Below are 22,326 nucleotides of genomic sequence, written 5' to 3'. Positions count from 1 at the left end.
ATATCTGGCTTTGTGTTAATAGGATATTACAGCTAATATTAAACTAGATGAACAAGCAAAGACAAGAGTTTGCATAATATACCATCAGAGGAACAACTGTCTTTTTGTACTCATATTATGTAATATAGGTATTATATTTAAGAATTCATGGTTTAATAGTACAGCTGGTGTTAGTGACTGTAGTTTGTCTATAATAAATCCCTCTCTGGCTTCCTTTTATTAAAAACAAAAGCCTAAACATACACTCAGCTATTTCATGTGTCCATCTGTATTTTTACACTATAGTGTGACTGTACATTAGAGCTTAATTTAGTCCTCACTGTATCTGCCGGGCTGAGGATTTACCCTGTAATCCACTCATGGTTTGTGTAAAACATCAGAGGACACTCCAGTATGCCATGAAGAGTGGGGCAGTCATGTTCATCACAAATCTTCAGTCAGCCGCGCTATAGATAGAGGAAACTCCCCTGTTCCCTGTGAGTAACGTGACATACTATTCGTGTTGAGTTATGTGCCCTGCCCCCACTCATTGCTGTTGTAATTCACTGCTGAGGGCGGCTGCTTCCTGGAACTCCCTCTTTTAAGTGGTTGTGTGTCGTTTGCGTCCAACCCTCCCCCACTGTGATGTAACCGCTGACTGCTTCCTGTGGGAGTGTCACCCCTCTCTCTGTCTCACTCTCTCTTTCCCTCCCTCCCTCCCACCCTCTCCCTTCCAGCTTGTCCGGTTGAACCTAGCGAGCCTCAGGGAGGGGAGGAGAGCTCAGCTGCTCCTGCCGAAAGGGGAGACATGGGAAACGCTCAGAAAAAGCCCCACGGTAGAGGGGATGGGGGTCCACACAGCGAGACCGGCAACTCCCACCACGGACACCACTGGAGGGGCAAAGGAGGCAGCTCAGACAAGTACAAAGTCAACCACGAGTCCAAGGAAAAGGTGGCCAACGGGACGGGAAAGAGAGGCTCGACAGCTTCGGTCCAGGCTGATCAGAGCAGCAGGACTTCAGCAAACACGGGAGGAGAAACTGTCAACCTTGATGCCCCATGTGGAGCCCTGCCCCCACCTCTGGCTCGACTAAAGAACGAAGGAAACCTGTTCTTTAAAAATGGACAGTTTGCTGATGCACTGGAGAAATACTCACAAGCCATTCAAGGCTACTCAGAGTCAGGTAGGGACAAAAGGTGCTCATAGTTGGTGATGTTTCAGTCCTTCTAGTCGGAAATAGGAGGTTACTCATTTACATGGCTTATGTTTTACTGAGAGAAGTGACCTATGAAGATTCAGTGTGTTATGAACCTGCTTTCAAAAAGACACAAATGGCCTGTGGTTCAAAGGGCTGATGTTTCATCACTAGTCTCATCCATATTTCAACATATATCACTCTATGGCTCGTAAATATTAATGTTCCTCATACTGTATACTGTAACTACTAATGCAGTTTAAGTCACAGGTCATGACCTTGCACTTACTGGCAGTGCATCTATTTAATTCACATCTATTGCAGAGGAGAGTATCATCAAAAGTATGTTCAGAATGTCCTTGTTCTAAGAGAAACAGTATGTAAACAACAGAAACCAAGCAGGACGCTTGCCTGAACAGGCTGAAAGTATAAGACATATCTAAACAAGGGCCACCCACAAATCCAAACATTTGGTTTTTTTCTCGTGTTCGGTGACTTTGTGGCTAGCGTGATGCGTCACAATGTTGCGGCGTACATTGACAGTGTTTCTGTTTTAGCTTCAGCCTGGCGCTAAGCCTCTCAGCTCAGGTCTGTCCAGGTCACATGACCGGCAGCCACTCACTGTGAAATTGAATCTGTAGGACCGCAGCTATAACTCACATCCAGGAGGGAGAGAGAGAGTGAGCAAATGATGGAGATGGAGAGAAACTGCTGCCTCTTGTCAGGCTCATCCACCCATCATATGCTCAAGGTCTGTTTCTTTGTGGACGTGGTTAATGTAGTGACTGAACATTGACAACACACAGGACACTCACTGGTCTGTCAGAAAGGGACACTTTCAAAAACACAAGTAAAAAGTAAAAAATTCCAAATGTCCAAACTTTCAGACCTGTGTATATTTGTATAGTCAGTATAGAAATGCTCCAGTTAATTCAGTCCGATTATGGTCTTAGTAACCTCCATAAGCACAAGCACTTGCTGAGACATAATCATCACACACTGCCTCACTGTGTCATTATCCATAATCTAATTTCATCTCATGAGATGGCACGCTAACATGACTCTGCTTAGTGTCTATAATACCTTACACAGGCCTGACTATAGGTTTCCTGCCCCAGTTATACACTCTTGCCCGTAAAGTTAGAATAATTTCGTTTTCATTTTCCTTTTTTCATTCCTATTTATACACATCAGGTGCAATGATTACATACTGAGTCCCAGTTACACTTTATCTGTCAATTATTACACCATAATTTCATGAGGAGACGTTAAAAATATTGGTGCATTACTGTGTAATACTGAGCAACAGTTGAAGTAAACATCCAGCGGAGAAAATACATTGTGTGAAAATGTCATAGAAATGGTCTGATGAGCTTTTCCCTGACCTGCATTGATAAAAATCTTTAATTTGTCAAACCTGAATCTAGATAAAAACTGTAGCCACATGTCCAGGAAACTGAAACCATAGTACCATACTCTCATGAAAATGAAAGGCATGAAAATAAAAATGTACGAAAAAGATACACCCTCCTAACAGAGCCTCGCAAACTTAGGCCTAAACATTCATTAAATTCAGACTGTACTGAATGTTGAAATGTCTGGCTTATAATTATAAAGAATAGTTAGATAAAAGTATCCACGTCTTTTCTTATGTTAACACAATCTTATGTGTCTCAGTGTGAGATCAAGCTCTGAGATAAAAACTGGTATTTCATCATTATGTGGTTTGAAAATCATGCCTGTAATGCAAACAAAAAATTATGCCATCTGCTAGTCACAGGATTCCGTCGTTGCAACATACACACCCACATGCAGTATCAGTCTGTGCATACTTTGTACAGTGAACATACAAAACAGACGTTAACCTCTGGACACTCTACATGATTCATGACACGAGGGAGTAGCACTTAAAGACAGATGAAGGGGTGATTGAAGCTGCTGTAAGACATAGAAAACTGCTTCTGAGTACAATGTACAGTCATGGAAAAAATGATTAGACCACCCTTGTTTTCTTCAATTTCTTGTTCATTTTAATGCCTGGTACAACTAAAGGTACATTTGTTTGGACAAATATAATGATAACTACAAAAATAGTTCATAAGAGTGTAATTTAAGAGCTGATATCTATCCATTTTCCATGTTTTCTTGATAATAACCCAGAGTTTTTCAACCTTGGGGTCACCTGGAATTCAAAAGGGGTCGCCTGAAATTGCAATCAATTTTTCATTGATAAAGAAAATAAAAGATAAAAAAAAAAAAAAAAAAAACAACTCAGTGAGTTGAGAGAGACAATCACAATACATAAAAGACATGACAAACTGCAGCACTGTGGTTCTGTTTATCTCAAATGTTCATTGTGGTCAGTTTCAGATGCTGCAGCTCTTTCATAATTCATAATTTGAGTTATGTTTTTTTCAGTATTAATTGTCAGCCTTGTAAATCCAAGCTGGACTGAGTGGACATATCCTGACCAAGGAAAATAAAATTCTCACTTTGTGCAGTAATCTACACCTGGCTTTTCTGCCTCCATCCATAATAATATACATTATATAGACTATATGTCATCTAAAATTAACGTTTATTTACAGCGTAGTATAGCAAACTATTACATGATAAACAACAAATTAATTTTAGCAAAAAAATGTCTCTGATTTGAATGTCTGGAGTTGCCAGAAATTTTTGATGTTAAATGGGGTCACAAGCCAAAAAAGGTTGGGAACCACTGTAAGAACCAAAATCACTTCAGTTCTTGAATCAATAGCTATGTCATTGTACTGCCACAAACAGTGCTTTGAGGCATTCCATGTTTTTTTTCTGTCTGTTTTAGTCACATGATACACACAGGAGTTAGTACATGATTGCATAAACATTGTTTTTGGTGACTTTTGTCGGTCTAATAATTTTTTCCGCGACTGTACGTTCTGATTGTGGTATTTGTTTCTTTTTACGCAGGGATCGACAGTCCAGAGGATCTGTGTATTCTGTATTCTAACAGAGCTGCGTGTTACTTGAAAGATGGCAACAGCCAAGACTGCATACAGGACTGCACAAAGTGAGTACTGTATATGCTGTTGTTGTAAATGGAGAGCTGTTCATTGAGATTATTTTTACTTCCTTCTTTTACATCCTCTCAACAGACTGTACACATTTTAAATAGCAAGTCATGTGGAAATTGAGACCAGGATGTGTTGGTAATTAATCTGTAAAAGCAGGCTGATTATAGGATAAGATAAAACAACATTAGAACTGTGCACAGCTGGAGCAAAAACAACAAGCAAAGGTCAACAACCCATCACACATAGTGATCCCAGGTCTAGGTGGACTGGACTCTCAGACAGCAGCATCTACAGCAGAGGCAGCAGACTTGATCCTTTGCTCCTGTCTCATCACATCTATTTATACCAACCAGAGCCCTGGAGCTGCAGCCTTATTCCCTCAAGCCCCTCCTGCGCCGGGCCATGGCTTATGAGTCTCTGGAGCGCTACCGTAAGGCCTACGTGGATTACAAGACTGTCCTGCAGATAGATATCGGCGTGCAGGCGGCACAAGACAGCGTCAACAGGTATTAGCCTTCACCTCTCACCTCAGCTGTGAGCGCAGAGTAGTGAACACGTAATATTCACATTCTGTTCTGTCCTCTGATTTCACAAAATGCTGTGAAATCAGGTGATTAAATTGCAACACACAGCAACAGAACACACACACTAATTAGAGGTTAAGAGATTTAACTGCTGTTGAGAAGCAGCTCCAAACTAACGGCTAATTATGGCTCTCAGACTAAATGTCCCCAGTCTTCTTATGTAATACAGAAACTCACCTGGCTGCTTAGGTCCAGGAGAATCAGTCAATCAGCCACTGGTGAAAGAAACACTCAGAGCCTTAACTGACTAAAAATACTAAGACAAAATGATCCACTACAAGTTAAAGTTCTGCATTCCTAACAGTCCTTTTGTAACATTTGGTAAAATGCACTGGAGTCCCTGGTTCCTGTGAGTGTATTGTTATTGTATGTGATGATTCTGGGTTTATTTTACTGCTGTTCATGTTTAGAGTTCAGCTCATTTTAACTACTTGATGTACTTTTTAGATTTTAAAGCAACACACTGCACTTTCACTGTCTTGTAACAACCATGTTTCTCCAAAAATGTCACCTTTTCATGAGGTCGGGCTTTGACTTTGCATTTTCCACTGAATCCAAGAGTTTACTTAACCCATAAAGACCCAGCGCTACTTCTGTGGCAGTTCCCAAATGATTTTTCCTTTTATATTTAAGCTTTCTTAAGTGATTTATCACCCTTTATTGTAATATTAACTGCTTTATTTTGCATTTTTTCAGTGAAAATCAGTTTTTTTCCCATATTTAATTTACTGATTACATAGATGTTCATTAAAGCTCAGATTAAAGTTGAGGGTTATTATATTAAAAACAGAGAAAACTGAAGAAAAAGTGACTTTTTCAGTAAATATACCATTAACTGAACATAAACCAAGTGTCTCCATCCACTGTCATTGATCCAACTCCATGGGTTTTACTGGTGAATCAATGTTGTAGAGTAGTAGTATAAGATTGCAGTGTTTCCACGTTAACTACGGAGCCTCTGAATGTCCAAATGGGTCATATCTGATGACCATGAAAAGATGAATATCTGTATTTTACACCAATTATTTACACTTATTAATAGGTTTAGTGGTTCAGAAGTTATTAAATATTTTACATCAGTAGATGTTTTTGGTCGATCCTGGATGCTTGGGTCTTTATGGGTTAAATTGTAAGAGTATACATGGTTTTCATTGGACAGGAACAGTGTGAAAAATTGTAACCTGAAACAGACAGACAATGTAGTGAAATAAAAAGTACATTGGCCTCTGAGATGTCCTGGAGTATTAAGTTGCATTCAAGTACCTCACATTTGAATAGTTATCAACATTTGACAAACTACATCCATAAAGCTGAACAGTTCTGAGATGTTTGCAGTAAAAGTACACTTAATAGTCTAGGTTTCTTTTAACATTTTATCAATAATTTACATTTTCATAACATAATCCACAAAAAATCAGCAAAGTACTATATGAATTCAGTTACAGTAAATTTCTTCAGAAGCTGTTTTAACCAAGGGACCAAAAAGTAGCATCCTCCTCTTCTGTAATAACTTTTTTTTTCCATTTGAAAAGGCCTAACCCTATAGATCTCAGTAAGAACATCATCTTTTCCATCACACATATCTCCTTAACTGTATCTATCCATTTTTTAAGGGTGTGGGATAAAAAAGATTTTACACTAGTGCCAGTCTTTTCCGTAGATGGAGCTTGGCATATCTGCATCCATTGAATTTCTACATTTATACTGAATTTCTGGAAATGTCCAGAAGATATGGGAATGATTCACATTCTTGTATCCACATTGCCCATTTTTAATGTAAGATGTAATGAAGAAACATCAGATTCTTGTAGCCCATTTATCTCCACATCCCTGAATTAGTTGTAAAGTCTATCTATTTTTGCCACACATACTGTATGTTTGAGGGTTTTTTTTCCTTTCTTTCACATCTGTCCTTGTAGTATATGTCCCCTGTGTTGTATGTGACTCCATATGTAACTGACCTCCGTCCTCCTTCAGAATCACGCGGCTGTTGATTGAACAGGACGGTGCGGAGTGGAGAGACAAACTCCCAGAGATCCCCCTGGTTCCTCTGTCAGCTCAGCAGCATCGCAAACAGGAGCCACTCAGCGAGGAGGCCCTTCAGGCCCGAGCAGAGAAGGCTGCCAGAGACGCAGGTTTGTGTTAAAAAAGACAAAACACACACAAGTGGGAAAAGTGGCGGCGTATGAAAGAATGTCATATAGGATGCAAGACAAGAAAGAAAAATATCTTTTGAAATGGAGCAAATACCTGGAATCTGTAGATTTAAAAGACTACAGGCTAAGAGGATTCACACTGAAAAGACAATGATCACACGCCTTATGTTTTTATGTGTATATTATGATTAGACACTTCTGTGTAGATATTTATGGTGTATGTATATATTATATACATAGATACTCAAAGTTGATGTGTGTGGGATAAAAAGTCACTGTATCGATGTGAAGACCCCCTCTGGTTAGGGGTGGGTAATTTACCAACGCTCCAATGTTACTATTTGATGTGTGATGATGTGATATGTTTGGAAAAAAGAAATAAAAAATGCAAGTTGTGAAAAAGAAAAAGACAAAACACACAAAGACACACAACACAGGGTTTAGAGTCTTTCACTGACTCAAAACCCACCTGTTCAAACTAACATTCAAGCTCTAATGTTACTCTTTATCTTTGTTTATTCAGTTATTTTTTTCTCTCATTTTGTATCCTCTCATTTTCTATACTATATTAACTTATTCTTGACCATAACAGCATCATTATTGTTAAAATATTTATTTATTTCTAATTCTAATGGTGTCTTATAAAGAGTTCCTGAGTGTTTTAAAAGGTCCCAATAAATGAAATGCCATATTATTATATCATTTTAGGACTGCAGTGGTGATTATAGATAGAAAAAGGGCAAAAGCAAAAACTTCCAATGACCACATTAACTGTAACACAATCTAAACAAAAAATAGAAATGCAGGTAAAATCTGTTTCATTTTCATTTCTCACTTGTATTTGCTCATTTAACATGGGACATTTAATAAATAAAAAGTATATAAATCATATTAATGTTTTGTCGCCCTACCCTTATCAGCTTCTACAAATCAATACTTTGCTCAAAACACCTAAAAAACTAAATCTAATACTAAAACTAAACCCAGATTAAACTGATAATAGTTAATTCCTCTACACAGAAATAGGCAAAGATCAAAATGATGAAAAGCTGTGAAGAGAATGTCCAAACTATAATAACTCTGATGTCGTTTCCTTTGTTCATGCACAACAACAATTAAAGAAAAGCCCAAATTTGGCCACTACACCACTTCCGTCTTTATGTCTCTATGCCTAAAATAGCAAGATGTTAAAGGCCTCATTTTTCTAAAGAGGATGTGTCACCTCTGTTCACTGACCGTGCACTTTTTCCATCCTCTGTGCTGTGCTAAAGCTGTTATTTTTAAACTCTAATGAAAGAATAGACCTGCTGGCACAGTTTTCCTCCCAGAAGACCCTCTGCAGCAAATTGATTAGCCCTTAGTCCACACCGTGACTGATTGCTGACTTGGCTTTCACGCATCACATCCAACCACCCCAGCATTAATTTCAAGGGTTTAAACTCAGTCGCTTTGAGGTGTATGTTACTGGCATATTCCCCTGTGTAAATGGTCTTTTTGAGAATTAAACGGGAGGTCAGAAGGGAGAATATGAATATGTTGCAAATATGCTGTAACTCTACTTTTATGTCTTTCAGAAAGGAAAGCAGAAGTCCGTTTTGCAGCACTGAAGCAAGAAGGGAATGACTCTGTGAAGCAGGGACAGTACGAAAACGCTGTGGGGAAGTACAGCGAATGCCTTAAGCTGAAGCCGCAAGAATGTGCTATCTACACAAACAGGTTAGAGAACGAACACACACTGACGCCACCGAGGCTTCTTCCACTTTCTGTTTGTTGATACCATAGTTAACCCTGCACTGATAGAGGCTCCAGGTTAAAGGTGCGATGTGTAAGATTTAGGAACATCATTACATAGATGGATTTGTATAAACAAGTAAATATACGATAATATGGTTTGCTTATTATCATCACCTATAAATCAGAGATGGCCAGTCCACATCTTTTGAGGCAGTGAAGCATATGATGGTTATGGTCACATGACCATGGTGAAATGGTTACATACAAACAAAAAACCATCAACGCGAGTACAAGTACAGTCATAGTCAAATGTTTTGGGAATGACACAAGTTCTGTTTTCACAAAATTTGCTGCCTGAGTTCTAAAAAAAATCCACATGTTTCTGGGGTACATTGAAGAATAATTAGAAGCACTATGTGGGTTTCAAAGACTTTTATTGACAAATAAATCATATTTGTCAGTAAAAGAAAGAAAGAAGAATTTATCTATTTATGAGTGTATTTTCCTTAATACCTGTTGATCCACTAATCTTATCAATACATTTAAATAATTGGTGCAAAATACAGTTTGTCATCTTTTCATGGTCATTAGATATGACTCATTTGGACGTTCAGAGGCTCCGTAGTGCACATGGAAACACCTTCTACAACACTAATTCACCAGTAAAACCTATGAGGGTTTGATCAATGACAGTGGATGTAGATACTTGTTTTTAGGTTCAATTAATAATATATTTTGTTTTTTGTTTTTTGTTTTTTTTTTTCAGTTGTCTTTGTTCTGAGAAAATAAGCTGTGAATTTACTCTGAGATTTTATGAACATCAACTTGGATGTGAACTAATTATGGGAAAATACCTGATTTTCACTGAAAAATACAAAATGCACTGGCATCAAATAATTGGTAAAGAATTGTTTAGGAAAGAGAAACTTTCATTTAGAAGTTGTCACAAAAACGGGTCTAGGTCTTTAAGACTTATTTATAAACCAAATAATCAATAATAATCACAGTATGACTTTTTCGTGCAGCGCTGCTCACTACATCCTCCCCTTAGATTCTCATTCCTTAATCTTCAGACGTGATAAATTCTTGCCAGCTGTTTTCTGTCCAGCAGCGCCTTCAGCTCTGATCTCAACACGTCGTCAGTCTGTCAGTACCAGTAAATTAGCAGCCATTGTTCAGAACAGACTGGCCTGGGTTCAGCGAGCAGCTGCCTGCTTCAGTGGCGTTTACGTCGCAGATAATCACGTTATCATGTGTCTGAAACCCACATCGAGCTCAGTGCAGCCGACAGGTCCAACTCCATTCCCTCTGCACTCTGTTCTTTTCACAATAGGTGCGTGATCAGTAGTTGTTGGCCACACAGCAGAGGAACCTGTGAATAATATCCTTTGTGTGTTTGTGTATTTTGAGCTGTGTAATGGAAAGAGTGTGTATGATCAGCACACAGCAAAACATGTGCAAACTGATGCCAGGAAGCTCCTGAGCAAATGACCAGAAAAACAAAGGAAAGGCATTAAACAGTAACTCATGTCTCATATATAGCATATAAAGCAGGGGTGTCAAAGTCATTTTAGTTCAGGGGCCACATACAGCTCAACCTGATGGGAAGTGGATTGAACCAGTAAAATAATAGCATAATAACTTAGAAATAATGACAAAATGCACATTTTTCTCATTGTTTTAGTATAAAAAGTACAGTTACAGTATGAAAAATGTTTACATTTACAAACTATCCTTAAACAAAAAAATGTTAATAAGCTGAACTTCCATAAATGACCTGATATTTCTTAAGAAAAATAAGTGCAATTTTGACAATATTATGTCTCAGCTTATCATTTACATGTGCCTTACAAGTTACAGATTACAGTGGATCTACAAATGCACAAAACATACAATAACAGGCATCTGGAATGGGAAAATATAGCATTTAACTGACAAAAAATAAAATACAACTTGACTGTCAATTTCTACTCTTTGCAAATTCATCCTGCCCTTTGGAGGGCCAGTTTTGGTCCACAGACCGTATGTTTGACACCCCTGATATAAAATTATTTTAGTTTTTTCATGCTCTATAATTCAGTTTTATTCAGAGTTGATGAATCACAGACTCATGATACTTGTGTGAAATAAGATTAGCTGCTGGTGACAAAATTAAAAATCAGACGTGTTGTGTGTTGCAGAGCTCTGTGCTACTTGAAGCTGGAGAGGTTTAGTGAGGCCAAACAGGACTGTGACGCAGCACTGAAAATGGAGCCAACCAATAAGAAAGCCTTCTACAGACGAGCCATGGCCAATAAAGGCCTCAAGGTGAGCGGGTCGCCCATTACACCAAACGCCATCTGGGCGTCTGATCACATTTAACAGCTGGCGTGTGTTAAAGGACCATTTAATTTAATTTAATTTGTTAAACAACACGATACATTTAAATGCCACTTAAGCTGACTCGTCTGTTTGTCCCTAAGGACTACTTGGCGTGTAGCGCCGACCTGCAGGAGGTGCTGCAGCAGGACCCCAATGTGCAGGAGGCAGAGAAGGAGCTGCAGGAGGTCACGGTACTGCTCAGACAAAGCCTCGCCAACGCTTCACCGGCCAAAGCCAGGAAGACCGTCCCCATCACAGAGGTACATGAAGAAGCACCAGTCACAGACGTATGAGGGAGATCTGGACAAAACTATTAAAAGAAACTGTTATTAAAAGTACAAATCAGGAGTTTAATAATAAGCCCAGTTGCCCCTGTTGTGCCAAGGTATGTATCCCCGCTCAGAACTGTTTCTCCTGGCCATGGGAGCATAACCTCAAATTTTTATCTTGTAATTTCAACTTTTTATCTCATAATTATGACTTTTTATCTCATAATTATGACTTTTTATCTCATTATTATGACTTTGTATCTTATAATTTCAACTTTTTACCTCATAATTATGACTTATCTCATAATTTTGACTTTTTATCTCATAATTATGACTTTTTATCTCATAATTATGACTTTTATCTGATAATTTTGACTTTTTATCTCATAGTTATGACTTTTATCTGATAATTTTGACTTTTTATCTCATAATTATGACTTTTTATCTCATAATTTTGACTTTTTATTACACCTCAGTGCCCACAGTTCTATCTGTGTTGCCATGGCAATGCTATGCAATGCTTGAGCAATATACACGTATTATACATCCACGTTACCAGAAGAACATCAGCTAAATGCTCAACAAATCCAGTTGTCAGACAACAGAACACAACCAAACAGGCACCTAAATGGTCAAATTTCTAAACCAATCTACCACTCTGAGACCAGCATATGTCATGAATAATTTAATAAAACAGACCAGAGACAAACTTTAGCTCTAAGCTAACACTGAGCAGATCCAACAGTATCAGTGTTATTTCTCTACCGTTAAAACTCACTGAATGAGACAAAGTAAAGCAAAAATAAATGGTTGCATTATGTGTTTTGTCTTACCTTTGCTGTTTTCTGATCATAACTTGGTTTAAATGAGTGAGGCTTCTCTTATCAGCTAATCCATTGTTTTGTGTTACAGTGAAATGACTCCCACTGGAAACAAATGGCCCAGGGCTTAAAAGGATAAACACAGTTTTAGATCAGATCACATGTTTTAAGCTTAAGTGCATGAATGAGCTGAACTACTCATCCATCAGATCTTTATGATGGACACGTTGTGGATGGTTGTTTAATGTTCAGTTATGATATACGGTATTTTGTTGAGAAAGTCTTTTTTTTCAGTTTTCTCTGTTCTGATATAATAACCTTTGAATTTACTCTGATCTTTAATGAACAGCTACATAGACAGTGAATTAAACATGGAAAAATACCTGAAAAACACAAAATCCAGTGGCTAATATTCAATAATTGTTGAAGAGTGTTTTTTTTTTTTTGTGCAATGACAATAAAGGAAGTCTAAGTCTAAGTCTCTAAGTCTAAGAGTCATTTAGGTCAAATGTAGTTTGACATACTTTAAGCTTTTCCATCATCTTGTTCCTCAGGTTGATGGTGATGAGGAAACGGCAGGGGCTCCAACGTCACAGAGCAGCTGCAGAGAAGAAGACATCTCCATCAACCTCCATCCCACCAATCCCTACGAGTTCGGCCAAGCTCTGAACGCCGCGCGCTGCAGCGGGAACACGGCGGCGTGCGCTGACCTGCTGGCGTCCACAGATCCGCAGACGCTGCCTCAGTTCCTGAGCACCCACCTGGACGGACAAACCATCAGCTTCATCATGGAGGCGCTGGACTTCCACCTTCTGCAGAAAAACCCCAACCTGGTGTATGAGCACCTCAACCACCTGCACACCGCCGACAGGTTCTCGGTAAGAGTCTCCTTTTACATCCACCTGACACCTGGGAAATAACAGTTTCTGCTTTTTTTGGCATTAAATAACTCTGCATTCAGACTGCAGGTAAAAGTGGACTGACTTTTTACCCATATGTGAGTCATATCAGTCTGAACAGCACAAATCAGACCCAGCCCACTTTCATATGTGGTCCTCAATCAGATACTTATGACTTTAGTTTGAACAGACGTCACATTTGAGTGATATAAACTAGATACACACAGAGAGACAGACAGACAGACAGACAGATAGACAGACAGACAGACAGACAGACAGATAGATAGATTGTAACACTTATTTATTATTTTTTATTATTACTTCGTTGTTATTTGTTGTTTCTACTTGTACTTTCGAATGTACAACTGCCTGTTTTTCTTCACTACTGTTTTTATAGTTACTGTTATCACTATTTTTCTTGTAGTATTTCTGTTATGTGTACATTCAGTGTTGTGCTGCTACTGGAACCTCAGTTTCCTGTGGGCTCTAATCTAATCTAAAAGTTGGATGAAATGTGACAAATTAAAGTCACAAACGTCACACTTCTGTGCTAAAGGAGGCGGGACCCTGACATTTACATTATAATTGGAACAGCCACTAAAAAAAACACAGAAACACTCAGAAAAACAGAATTAAGCTTTAAGACCTGCAGTGTGAATGTAGCATAATCATCTTGGGTGGAAGCAGCACAATGGAACAGTTTTTTTTTTTTTTTTTACATCCTTTTTTTTTTTTTTTTTTGCAGTGGATAGTTTTCTTTAGTAAAACTGTGAAACTCTCGTCCACTGCAGAGGACAAAATACCTCTGTGTAGCTTTGTACCTGATGGTTAAGACACTGGAGGTTCAATCCCAGACTCCTCCACTGTCAGTACATGACCCAACAACAAGACACACTAGAAACTGTTTGAGTTCTGTTAAGATAAAAAAAAAAAAAGCAGTTAATTTACCACTTCTCAGTCCAGCAGGAGTCTTCTTTTGCAAATGCGTTCACACTTTTTCGGCGATTTCACACATTTTTCACACCCTTTAAAAAACAGTTCACACAGATTTCATAAAAACACTATAAACTCTTTTAGATTGAGTTCAAGAAAATGAAAAATGTATTCACACCTGATAAAATTTTTCTGCGTAACTTTGAAGCTCTAATGCACCTGTTCATGTGATTATCTATGAAGGATGCGACCTTAGTGCGAGCAAAGAAGAACTGTCTTAATATTTCCACCTATACATTTCCTATTCTGGGATTCTGAGTCTGGAAAGTCTGCAAACAAGACTAGAACCAGGCAAACAGAAGGATATGCACTGTATACAAGATAAAGTTCAGTCTGAGTGTTTTTGGATTTTAGTGAAAACCGCTACCAGTTGAACAAAGAATATAGTACAGAAGTTTTACCTCAGTAACTATCCAATTGTCTGGTGATACTGACTGTAGATTTTATATGTTAACAGAGCTGCACATACAGGATTCATGCATTTTTTTCCTGATCAAATTCAAGCACTTTTCAAGCACTTTTAAGGGTCATTCTCAACATTTTCCAGCACAGCACCTTATCGCTGGGGTAAAATCTACAGGAATACATATACTCACGGTTATTTTTGTCACTTTTTATCACAATGATGCGCATTGTATTATGCTATAAAGATCTAAAATTATGTTTCAGAATAGCAAAAAGTTTAGAAATTAAAGAAAATTAAAGAAAGGAAAGAAAGAAATTAAAGTTTTATGCCAAAAAAAAGGAAGCCACGTGGCGTTCTTCAGACACACTCGCACCAAGACAAAGATTAAGATAAAAATGTACCTGGAGTCGACCTGAGAACACCCGCTAATTTACTTTTTTGTCATAAAGTTTTCGTTTTTAGAATGTACCACCTCTCTGTAAGTAGCTTTGGCTTGCCATCTAACTTGGCAAAGTTACTATTGAAAATAACTAAATAACATAAATCACATCACAGTTAGAAATGCAAGCACTTTCAAGCACTTCAACTAAAATTCAAGCACTTTCCAGACCATGAAAACACAACACTGAAATTCAAGCATTTTCAAGGATTTCAAGCACTCGTATGAACCCTGCACATAAGAATAAAACTAGACAACTTTCTTAGAAACCTAGAATAATTAAAAGGTGCAGAGGGGTTTGTTACCTGTAGTAAAATCCTACAGAATATGATTCATGTTCACTTCTGATTTGGCCTAAACTGAAACTAGAAGCACTCGGAGACCGCAGACCTCTGCCAAGGCTGATCAGTGCAGAAATGGGCATTAAATTTTGTTCTAAGTAGTCTTAAAAAGGTCTTAAAAACCAGCAGGAACCCTGGGAATAATGTGTCCATTGTTTCCCTTTCACTGAAATTTTGTGGGTGTAAACCAGGGACATCAAACTCATTTGTCCAGTATGATCTGAAGTGGGTCAGACTAAAATATTAGAAGAGTAACTTACAAATGATGTCAACTCCAAACTTTTCTCTATGTTTTAGTATAAAAAATAGGACTGATGCATGTTCTATCAAGAATCAGTACCAGGTTGACTTTGTCTGTCAGGTTCTGTCTCTGTGTTAAGAGTCCTGTGGTCGGGATGATCAGTCTCTCAATAGAAGTGGTTGGCACTTCAACTGAAGGAGAACTCAACTCATTAAATCAAAATCCAAATATGACTTCTGTCTAGGGGTGTGTTTTGGCAAGAATTTGGCGATACAATACAAATCACAATACTAGGATCACAATACGATATATCATGATACTGTTAAAAAGGCAATTTTTTGTTTGTTTCTTTTATTTTAGATGATTATTTCCTTAAAGAGTTGAATTACAGCAGAAATATGCACAAATACTAAACACAATTTTATTTGATCAGAACAGGATCTAATATCACTAATCTATATCGCTATATCACTAAATTTTCCTGTGTTAAAACTTAAATTCTGTTTTACAGACATTACAGTTTAAGATCCCGTTCAAATGTTCATATTCTATTAGTTCGTAACTAACATCAGAACAGTATTTTTGTGCAATCCCAACAAAGGAACTAACATTATTTAATAAAAGAGTGTTAAATAATAATAAAATATAAACAAAAAAGAAAAACAAAAATGAACCTCCACAATATCTGCATTTGAATAAATACCTAAAAGTATCAATACAGTACTTTTTAATACCGATACAGTATTGTGAAATAAAATATCGCAATATATCGCAGAACCATTATTTTCTTACACCCCTACTTCTATCAGTGCTCAATAGTAACTATATTGATATCTGTAACCATTTATGTTATAAACCATCAAAATATGGACCATTATAAGTGACGGCACAAAGACACAATTTTTCAGAGGTACAGGGATGAGGGAGGGCTTGGGGATCACTGGGTGTGATAAAGATGTCCAAGTATGTGGTAAGTGTGTGTAAATGTATGTATAGGTGTGTATGTGTGTGTGTATATATGTAGGTGTATATGTGTGTATATATCTGTGTATGAATATGTATTTATATATATGTGTTATTGTATAATGTGTTTATGTAAATCATATTATATTTGTTCATAATAATATAAAGCCAGAAACCTAATTATTTACTAGTAAGTCTCAGTCATATTATGGCATAGTGCATAGATATGATTAGACGAGGAAGGTTATTATTATTAATTATATAAGGAGAAGGGGTGGGAGTTTATAAGTTGTACTTCTTCTCACTCCTTTTCGAATATGTATTATATGTCTTATGTTTAAGTGTTTTGTTTATTTATTTTCTTCTGTTTGACACTCATGTTCGAAATAAATACCTCAATCCTCAAAAGGCACATTTGTAATAATCCGAAGACGATGACTAACACAGCGCCGTCTGTCTGCCAGTGAGCTACTAAAGAGAAAATGAAAAAAATATGAAGAGGTTATTTTGATGGATCTGCTGGTCCGACCCACCTGACATGGAACTGTACTGTATGTGACCCCTGAACTAAATTTCAACATCCTCATTTTAGTTCAGAGGTCACTTTACATTTCACAAATTGATCCCATGGGCTGGATTGGACCCTTTTTGCGGGCTGGTTTTGGCTCACGGGCCGTATGTTTGCCCCCCCGGTCTAACCACCAGTCTGCTGTGTCTGCAGGTCTCGCTGATGCTGCTGGAGAAGGACGAGCGCCGCCGCATGACTCAGCTGTTCGAGCATCTGTCGGCCGTAGAGAGCGCCGAGTTCACCCAGAACGACGTCCAGAACCTGGCCAACATGTACATCTGACCCCACCCCCCCCCATCCCATCCCATCCCACCCCGGCCCCCACTGCATGAGCTACTGTACCACTACACCTCTCGGATCTATGCAAAACAGCGCACAAGAACTGAGCACACAAAGGCAGGAAGCAGCAGAATGAGTCCCAGAGCAGGACGAAGGAACTGACTCACATCCATCTACTGGAGTCTGAAGGAAAACTAGAAGGACTTTTTTTTTTTCTCTCTCTCTCCAGAACATTTTGCTATGCAGATTTACTTTTGTACCACCACCAAACACTTCTCTTCCGTTGCGTAACAGGCAGACGATGCGACACTATGGACCTTTCACTTCACCGTAAAATAAAAGAAGTCCAACGTCCAGCGTTACATAAGAACACAAACCAGTCTTTCCCTCACACTTAGATTTACTCAAGTTCAGCTCTGGTCATTGAACCCTGTCCATAATTCAGATCAGATATTAAACTCAGAGCTCGCTTATAATAGACAAGAACCACAAATACCAGGGGTGTCAAACTCAAGCCACGTTCAGACCACTATGATCTCAAGTGGGCCGGACCAGTAAAATAATAACACAAATAACCTATAATTAGTGACTTCAAATTTTTGTCTTTGTAAAATTAAATTATGAAAATGTTTACATTTATAAACAAATGTGAATAACCTGAAAAAACTGAAATTTGTAGGAAAAATAAGTGCAATTTTAACAATAATATGCCTCAAATTATCATTTATACACATGTATTACAACTTACGGTTCACAGCGAATCTACAAATGTACAAAAAATTTTGTAAAAGGCATATTTTTGCTAAAATTTTGGAGTTTGTTGTAATTATTTATTGATTATTATGCAATTACTTTACTGGTCCAACCCACTCGATCGCTTTTCGGATATGTAAATAACACTAAAATTGTATTAAAGTATTTATTTTGTATAATAGAATCAATTTCCCATTTTGTTTTGGTTGTTTTCAGTTGATAATTTGCTTTGTAATGTGAGTTTTTAGATGTCCAAACCAAAAAACAATTATTAATCGGTCTATATGTGGCCCATGAACCTTCCACTGTTAATATCTTCAGTGTAATTTCAGAACTTTACAAATTCGTCCTTCGGGTCAGATCGGAACCTCCAGCGGCCACTTTTGGCCCACGGGCCGTATGTTTGACACCCCTGATGAATAGGATAGAGTACCAGCCTCATCGTGGTCGTGTTCTGTCTTATCTCCATGGAATAAACAGGCCTGAGTCTCTGTTGGACTGATATGGACCGACAGTGTTTAGGAGAAAATCTAAACTGTACATGACTCAGATGCTGGGGTTTGTTTGGGGTTTTTTTTCAGCAGATCTGGGTTTCATCAAATCAAACCAACGCAGTGACATCAACCCTTTCCTAATGTTTGGGTCTTTTTTTTTTTTTTTCATCATTTCCTGTCCAGATTATCCTTTTACCATATTCGTCTGCCGGACAAAGCACATCTGACACCGTTTTCTCCATCAGCTCGGTGGATCCAGATGTGTCGACATGGGAGAGAAGCAGCATCTTCACTATGGGATGTGTGCCTTGGATCACAGACTAACACTTTGTTGATGTACAAATGAGAGTATATTTATGTCATTCGGTAGCTTTTATGAATTGTTAAATGGTTTGGGTTCATGCTCACGTCCAGTTTCATTCATTTGTTATTTAAAGTCATTTATTGAAGAGGCATGAACCCAAACCATTGTTTCTTTTAAATCTGTTATCAACTGAATGTACTGTATTTAGTAGATGCAAACACATTGGGGGGCAAGAGGCAATAATTACATGTAATTATAATAAATTCATGTTTTACAGTTCTTCCTCTTCATATTATATTTCAGTAGAGATGTAAAAAATTTAAATATTCAGAGGGCTAAAGAATAAACTGGAGAGAATCTAAAGATGTTTTTTTTTTTTTTTTTTCTGTGCAATGATGAGTTCACATACTTGAATAAAACTGGAATAAACAGGACTTCCATTAACCTGAAACACAGACATTTCAGATATATTTTTTTTATTTTTCTGATATGCATTTACACGCATATTGTAAAGCAAAATTACCAAACAAATATACAAATACCTTATGCCATTCTGCACAAATTACAAATTATATCTGGCACTAGTGTTCAAATTAGGATCAAGAATCTGGAGTTTTGGTGGAGGATGAGAAACGGAATAAAATTAAACGTCCGCTTTATTGTAGCCTCGTCCGAACCGAGTCCTGGGTCGAGGTTTGAGATGCTTTTAGAGGTTCGCCTGAGCAACTGAACGGTTAAAACAGGCAAACGCTCTCAAGTAAAGTGTAAAAAAAAATGTGATTTGGAAGTCGGAATCACAGGGTCGAAAATGAAGGGAACCTGTGACGGGCAGAGGTTGGATTATCTGACACGGGGTTGGATGGGGTTCTTGTTTGTGGTCAGTGTTTTACCTGCAGTAGATCAGTCAGAAGTTAACTAAGATGCTGCTGTGGACGGCGGGAGCAGGAGAAAAAAACATATTAGAACCTCAAAAAAAACTAAACAGCAATTCAAGCTGATGATACATTCAGCCCAATATGACCTCAAATGGGCCAGACCAGGAAAATAATAACAAACCTTATAAATAATAACACCAATTTTTGTCTTTTAGTCCAAAACAACTAAAAGTACAATTTTAACAATACTCTGTCTTATTTATCTGTCACTTCTCATTTATACATCATACATCACAATGGATCTACGAATGCACAAAAAGTTTAGTAACAGGCAAAATATTGTTAAAATTCCACAAATTTTTTTAAGAAATGCCACATTGTTCATGGTTGTGTAGATTATTCACATTTCTTATGAAAGGAGAGTTTGTAAATATGAACATTTTAATCATGTAATTAAATGTTTATCACACTAAAACAAAAAAAAATAATCTGGAGTTATTAGAGCCACAAATATGCTCATTTCTGTGTGAAGAAAAAAAAAAAAAATAGGATATCAAACTCCTTTTAGTTCAGGGGCCACATTCAGCCCAATATGACATGAACATAAGAACAAAGTTACAAATGAGAACTCTCAACTTTTCTCTTTGTTTTAGTGCAAAAAAGTAGAAATACATGAAAATGTTTACATTTGCAAAGAAAATGTGAATAACCTGAACAAATATGAACCTGAAAGAACTTAAGTGCAATTTTAACAATATTCTGTCTGTTATTAAATGTTTTATGCATATGTAGATCCACTGTGATCTGTAGGCTGTAATGCAGATGTGTAAATGTCGTAAAAATTGCACTTTTTTTTTTTTTAAGAAATTTCAGATTGTTCGTGGTTGCTCATGTCATTCACATATTTTTAAAAGACGGACTGCAGATGTAAACATTTACATAATGTAATTTTACTCTTCAGCCCTGCGATGAACTGGCGACTTGTCCAGGGTGTACCCCGCCTTCGCCCCTATGTAGCTGGGATAGGCTCCAAGCGACCCCCGTGACCCTAGTGAGGATAAAGCGGGTTCAGAAAATGAATGAATAATTTTACTCTTTTCCCTGTTATTATTTTACTGGTCTGGACTGTTTGACATATTTTGTATGTGACCCCTGAACTAAAATGACTGACACCTGTTTTAAATAGTCCACTCACGGACAGATACTCGTTTTTTTCAGGAGGCTGAAATACTTCACTGCTGCCATCCCGACTGCTGTACGCTGTAGGAAACACACACCGACTAAGGACAAGGACCTGGTAGAACCCCGTGTCAGACGGTCCACGTTAACCCTTTAACCTCGAACATGGCAGAACATGAATGGAATCAGAAATACAGATAACAGTGCAGGTGCCTCGGGCCACTCGGCGGCCTCGGTTACTTGCGTTTTGTGAAGCGTGTTATGAGACGGCGGCGTGTACGTATGTCTGTATAATCCTGGGTATAGTCTTTGTTCAGCCCCGTGGTGTAAAAAGGATGCGACATACTGCGAGTGCAGATGACAAACACAAGTCAGAAGGTATAAGATTTAACAAGAGCCTGAGTGCTGTCTTTGGTAGGCAATTGAAAAGTCTTCATTTACCACGTTGTCTACCACAGTATGTGAAACCAATACTGAAAGAGCATCCCTCCTACACAGACAGACATTCCAAGATCTATGAGTTGTTGTTGTTGTTGTTTGCAGTCTTAAAGACACAGTGGAAAGAGACGAACAGAAAACACTTCTTGAAGGCACCATGAGTTAACAAAGATATCAAAGCTCTCTCTTACTCAGTGAGGCGACACCATCAGCCTGAATAAATCACCTTTTAACGGGACACGACATTTTCTTTACACAATTTCACAGAATTGACCAACCCATTGGTTAATGTTATTATACTGACTTTCAGCATTATCTCGAAAACCGTGGCCTTCCAGAGACCGTTCGCAGTTCAGACACTTCTGCTCCCACCCTGAACAAACTGTATATATACGACGAGCCTTCCTCAGAACAGAACAAGGCCGGGGCTCCGTGACGCCGCTTTTCCACCGACACAGCAGATCCAGGGTTGGTTTGGTACCAGAGCCAGACCCAGTTCTTCACATTTCAGCCCGGAAATCTGGACCCAGAGGGGCACCAACACCGCTTCAACCAAGATCTGGGACAGGGGTAGACTTAGAGCAGCATCTCGTCTCTATGAAACACCATTTAAATCAATATTTCCCATCAGAATATTCATTTCGTTACTGCAAAATAAACACTTTCAGGGCTTCGGGCCACCTCAACATCCTTTAAACATGGATATAACATCACATTTTTACAATCCCGACTCACAAAGCCAGCAGCAACACTTGCAAAACAGACAGTGGTGGTGGATTTCAAGCCCAAACCAGTTGTTATTATCTCTAAACCAGAACTAGCATGAGATCTGTGTCGGTGGAAAAGTGGGTGCAAGTCATCTTAACTCTGAAAACACACAGTGAGAGTTTTAGGCATCAGCTACAGGTCTAAAGTCAGTGTGGACCAAGATGCTAAAGAGCTGTCGAGCACCATTTCCCAACAAGGGACTAGAGCTACTGTATGTGCATTGATCTCAT

At 38.2% G+C, this 22,326-nt stretch overlaps 1 protein-coding gene across 1 annotated transcript; it reads left to right on the top strand.

Moving 5' to 3' along the window:
- Positions 1–687: 687 nt before the first annotated feature.
- On the top strand, positions 688–17,768 carry LOC115435569 (sperm-associated antigen 1A-like). The gene is made up of 9 exons (XM_030158075.1): positions 688–1,163; positions 4,128–4,227; positions 4,585–4,737; positions 6,793–6,950; positions 8,546–8,687; positions 10,886–11,012; positions 11,168–11,326; positions 12,711–13,034; positions 17,160–17,768. The coding sequence occupies exons 1-9, from the start codon at positions 788–790 to the stop codon at positions 17,286–17,288; spliced, it is 1,668 nt and encodes a 555-aa protein (XP_030013935.1). The 5' UTR covers positions 688–787; the 3' UTR covers positions 17,289–17,768.
- Positions 17,769–22,326: the final 4,558 nt, after the last annotated feature.

The sequence above is a fragment of the Sphaeramia orbicularis genome, chromosome 16 (assembly GCF_902148855.1).
Source record: "Sphaeramia orbicularis chromosome 16, fSphaOr1.1, whole genome shotgun sequence".
NCBI classification, from domain to species: domain Eukaryota; kingdom Metazoa; phylum Chordata; class Actinopteri; order Kurtiformes; family Apogonidae; genus Sphaeramia; species Sphaeramia orbicularis.
This window is presented reverse-complemented; position numbering and strand designations above follow the sequence as displayed.